The sequence below is a fragment of the Morone saxatilis genome, unplaced genomic scaffold, assembly GCF_004916995.1.
Source record: "Morone saxatilis isolate NCDOM2014 unplaced genomic scaffold, NCSU_SB_2.0 Contig22, whole genome shotgun sequence".
Lineage (NCBI taxonomy): Eukaryota > Metazoa > Chordata > Actinopteri > Moronidae > Morone > Morone saxatilis.
This window is the reverse complement of record NW_023339785.1, coordinates 7223595-7229044: the sequence shown is the minus strand read 5'-3', so window position 1 is coordinate 7229044 and position 5450 is coordinate 7223595. Positions and strand designations below refer to the sequence as shown.

Sequence of the window (5450 nt, the reverse complement as noted above, 5' to 3'; positions counted from 1 at the left end):
ACTACACATTGTCCCTTTAAAGCTATGAGCCTGAAACATATAAGTGCTTGTACCATTGTGGAGGGGAGCTTCTCCTGAATTAAACCATGTCAGCCATCTTGAGTGACAACACATATTTTAAAATTCAGTAGTGAAACCAGCTGACTTGGAGTCTTGATTTTAGATTTTATCTGTTGTTTCCATCTGTGATAGATTCTGTCTGAGGTAGACAGAATGTTGAATTATTTCGAGCTGTTCAACAGTGGCCAGTAATAGTCTGAATCACCAACATTGACAAAACTGAAAAGGCTTTCAACAAAGGCTGCTTGTTGTGTTTTGCATCATGAGGTAAACTCTTCACCTTATGTCCTCTGGAGACAATTCTGTGGTTCTCTGCTAATTTCCTCTAGGCTGTCTCTAGTGTGAAAATGTTCCTTGATTGATCGTTTCAATTAGAGGGAGGCTTATTTCAAAGGAACAGGAGGGGCCTTGTTGCTATTGCTCTTAAGTAGCAGTCAATGAATGTCATAGATTACTTAAAAGTCCTGTTAAGTCCAGCTGCAGTTTGTGTAGCTTAATAAAGGTAAGGGACCAACTGGACATAAATTACTGTAGCTACAGCTACTACAGAAATCCCTTTACTTAAATAGATATGAAGCAAACGCACAATGTCAGTGCAACAAGGAGATAAAACAGCAGTTACTTTATGATCTTTTTTTGATTATCATTTTTCTTTCCAACTGCCTCAAGAAAGCATTTGATTAATGAACATGCTTGCCAACTTTGCATTACTCAACAAGTGAATGTTGAAAGTCACAGAGAGCTATTTACAGATGTTGTGATTTGTAATAAACTGCAGAGCAGCCAATTATTAGCACGCACACAGAGCTTTCATAACACTATAGTGTAAGGTAAAACAGTGGATAACCAGGTTTCTCATGTATTCTTCTTTCAAAGTAAGGGTTTTCTGCATTAATAGGACTTTTCTTCCTTTAAACTACCAACATGCAAATCTTCTGAAACAAACACATGGCATGCTATTACAATCAAAATCAGTTGATAATTAAAACCTTGTTTTAAGAGAACACACTTCACTGTACAGCTTTATTTACATCATTTTTGTACATTTACTGCTTAGAAATATGGAGCAGGGTGTTACATTCAAGGCACAGTTCAATCCCTCCAAACAATGCAATTTTTGCTTATGTCACAAACAAAAGGAAATCTGGAATGTAAATTTTACTACGTAAACGTAATCAAAGCAGTAGCAAAACACCAAATGGTGTTAAAAACACTAATATGGCTCGTGCACGCAACAGAAAACGCAACAAGAAAATATGCATTGTAGTACAAAATGTTGTTTTCACCATTGGCGACACTCTGGCCTCTGAAACTCAAAATCCTAGAGATTTGTGTGCAAGAGAAAAAGTAAAAAAACACCTCAGGTAGGACTAGCTAGGATTTATATACTTGCTCAGGTGATAAGTCTACAGTACCACATAAGATTAATGATGATCCCTGGTCCATTTTGGCCTGACAGTTTTAGTTTACCCTTGAGTTGCAAAGAAGTCATGTAGAAATCTTTAGACACTCATTCTGAAGCACCACGAGTAACTTTAAATATATTTTCGGCTCTTCAAAATGGTCAACAAATTTTAATTTGTCACATATTGCACAAGCTGCTTGAAACAGTTCAAACAAACACCTCCTATTTGCAATACTGGCAATAAAGTGACTTTTAAATAATTTGTCAAAATGACAAAAAATAAAAAATAAACAACTGCACAAGGTGTGACTGCTGAAAAGTTTCCTATCGATTTGTTGGTTCAGTTCTCTTCACTTTCAGAAGACGTGGATTCACAATGCATGGTTGAAAATTCCACCGTGCAACTAACTGTGCAATAAAGCCACACATTTATACTGTAAACTGAGTTCCACGTACGGTACTAACAAATATATTTATACCAAAGTAGAAAATGTTTTACTTAGTTTTTTGCCTTTAATGTTAGGTACTTTAAGAAAAACTTATTGCTATACACTAAGGGGTGGATAAATGAAATAAATTCTCCACAATTATGCAGCTGCATTTGAAAATGAAATCAGGGCATCAAAACATCCTTTACTCATCTCCAGCCCACCACCAAAAAAAACAAAGTTCTCAAACAATAGTGCTACATTTCAACTGCACATACTGTCACCGTAAACAAAAGCTTTGGTAAAGTGGCAACAAATAAGAAAACAAAAAGGAGTCCATTTTATCTCCACTTCAAATGTTTGTTAGTGGATAAACATGTCAGTTACATTCATGGAAAAATGACTAGAAATCTATGCTGGCAAAAGAAAAGAGCATGGCTGATGAGCCTGGTTAACGGTCCTCAGGCAACAAACTTGTTCTTGGTTGTGGAGCCGCTCTTTGTGGCTGTGTCTGCGTGCGACTGGTATCCGATGATCACTTTTGGCGGAACGCCTAATCTCTCTTTATACACACGCCTAAAAGGGCAAGACACGCGTATTAGCAAATACACACACAAACATTTCTAAATATTCATAATTACATATGAAAATCATAGATTATAAATTATCCTTGCCAATGTTATCTCTATTATCCCGCTGCAGCAAACTAACTACAAACTACTTTGGGTGTCCACTGATGCTGTATCTCTGACATATTTTGCCCCAGAGGGATTTCTTACACAGCTCTAAAAAGTTGAAACGTGATACTGGGGTTATTTACCCATCTGTGAGGCTACAGACATATCTACCACTGTGCTAGTGTGTAAATCTTAACCCATTTCAACTATTGAGGTTAAAATATGGACTAAAATTACTACTTTAAAAGTTTTATATGTCTAAAAAGGGTACAGATGTTATATAGTAATTAAGAAAATATTCCCTTTACTATGAGTTAATGCATTGTTGATTCTCGTTATTAATAGTAGTCATAAATTGCATCTTCAGGTCACCCTATGTGTGTGATGGCGTCTTTGTTTTCGTAGTCTGTGGTCCATATTGCTATTTTATCTCCTTTGGCTCGAACGTTAATGACGGCTCCGCACACATCGTCACTGTAGTCATCAAACGCCTCACCCACAAGACACAAGAGCTGCAGGAGAAACAAATGCCTTGTTATTGGGGAGCAGTTCATTTTCAGTGGCAGTTAGAAGCCTTTTTTTTTTTTTTTTAAAGCAGACATTTAAACTTATAAGAGGTGGAAAAGCACAGGTGTTACTAATAACATCAACAATAGTCCCAGTAAGCCAGCACGCACAACACCAGGACCCTGAAACCAAAGCAGCTAAATGATACTCAGCCAACATTCATATTATTTACACCTGTGTGACAAAATGTCTCGCCTGAAAGAGGCCTGCAGATAAGACTAAGAATGGTATCATTAAAGTAGCCGATACTCGACAGGACTTAACATACCGTCTCCAACCAGAAACGATCCAGGTCAGCTTTACGCTGCTGCTTGGACAGAGTTATGAGCCAGCGGCCACCTCGTCGATTCTGGTCATCCTCCCACATGGGCTCAATCCCATCCTGTGTCCAAATAAAAGGTCAAAGTTCACAACACTATAAATATCCATATATAACGTGTCCACAATGAACACAGGCTTTAATCAGTTTCCCTTTAGAAGCAGTGCACATAGCATCACCACTAATTAGATAGTACAGAAAGAAGTCTCACGCTTGATGTTCTAAAAGCATAATTTATAAGCCTTACATCTAATACTAATTAATATGTTAACGATACATACTGATAAATTACTCTACTCGATAAAAGAGACACGCTCTAGATTGACCGTGTGTACCAGTTTGGATATGCATTTCTGTCTGGTTTGACCCCATTCTCAACTGTGTGCCAGACACCGAACTGTATGGAGCTATAATTCAGGCAGAACATGGATGGGATCAAAACTAAAAGGAAGAAAACAGTAATCTATTAGAGTCAAACATGGAGGAAAATAATTACCACAAGATATTAAAAGTGCATAACAGAATGGATTTTGTGCTTCTTATTAAATACATAAATGTCCATCTAGACTGAAGTAAGTATTACACATAAGAAACATTAATATATTAAATCCTTGTTTGTCTGAAAACAGGAAATAAGTGAATTCTAATGATTGTCTGTTCTGATTTGTTGCTTTTAATGTTTGTCAGCTGGATTCTCTAAAAAAGATATGTGTAGGAACAACAAAAGTCTGTTCTTGGATACTTAAACTACAACTTAGGAGGGTCAACCAACAGCATTGTGCTCTGTTGATTTGGGTGTGGTGAATTAGAGCGTCTCTACTCTCTCTTTGTACACAACTAACTTGTTTGGTTAGGTTTAAACACAAAATGTATCAGTGAGGCTGCCAATAAAACTCTGACGTGGGCCAGACAGCCACACAAGTGACTACACAAGACATCTGCTGATTACAAAAACTGAAGAAACATCTCATGTCTCGTTTTGTCTATGGTTAGATTTGGTAACAATGTCAGCATGTAAGTGCAAATACATTTCTTCACTGTATTGTGACACTTCCTCATTAAGAATAAGGAAAACCTCAGTAGCAACCACCCTCGTCTGACAGCAGTAATTTCTCCTCGCCATATTGCTGCATATTGTTAGCATATTGGTAACTGTCCAACATTATTTATGACAGATGAGATCCAATTTCAGCCTTGACTGATGCTCATAACTAACTCTTTATTCATAGGCTCTTTGTGGCCACCAGAGAAGATAAAGTGAAGTGCAGCCTGACTTGCTGCTGGGATCTGAAATAAACTGTGTTTTGATTCTCCCCCCCCCCCCCCNNGTCAGCATGTAAGTGCAAATACATACCCCATGCTTCATGCTTAATAGTCTTGGTTCCTTTGTAATAACAAAGTGTGTGCTCTAAATAGGTCAGAATTACAATGTACCAAAAGAAAATAGCTTTCAGTTCTGAACTACAGCCCTGGACACAGACTGAAAGTGTTTCTCTGTCCAGCCCCCCTGAATTAACGGGAATATTTATAAATAGTGAAAGCTAAGACATTTCACAGTTTTAAGTGGTCCTACAATGTCGAATGACGGTGATAAAAGCACTCTTACCTTAAAGAGCGAGTAGTCACAGCCAGACATCAAGTTACTTGATAGCTGAATGTGATTGTATAATCTAGGAAGGATGGAGGATATTTAATGCACAGCAGAACCTTTTAGCAGCCCGGCTCAAAACATGGTACAATATGAATGGTAACTTCACACATCCACAACTCACACCACAGAGAAATCACATCAGGTAACATCCATTACTTTTTGGTAGGGGGACACAGGTAACCAAATTAAGATGACTGATACTGACACAAGTCACTGTCACTATCAGCAGACCCATTAGGTTATTAACAAGCATTTCAATTCTCCCCTCCCCTACGGTTGACCCAATTTTGCAAATTTTACCATGAACAGTCTGATGTGTAATTCTACAGCTTTTAATGCAGTC

The 5450-nt window shown here is 37.7% G+C and overlaps 1 protein-coding gene across 1 annotated transcript in view; it reads right to left on the bottom strand.

Annotated features, from left to right (window-relative positions):
• Window positions 1-1069: 1069 nt before the first annotated feature.
• Window positions 1070-5450, bottom strand: part of LOC118334046 (eukaryotic translation initiation factor 4E-1A-like) — a 6160-nt gene continuing 1779 nt past the window's right edge. The window contains exons 4-7 of the mRNA XM_035669859.1: window positions 5063-5126; window positions 3406-3519; window positions 2943-3082; window positions 1070-2469 (exon numbers count right to left, since the gene is read on the bottom strand). Of these exons, the coding sequence (XP_035525752.1) occupies window positions 2355-2469; window positions 2943-3082; window positions 3406-3519; window positions 5063-5126 (433 nt within the window). The 3' untranslated portion in view covers window positions 1070-2354. The remainder of the gene's footprint in view (window positions 2470-2942; window positions 3083-3405; window positions 3520-5062; window positions 5127-5450) is intronic.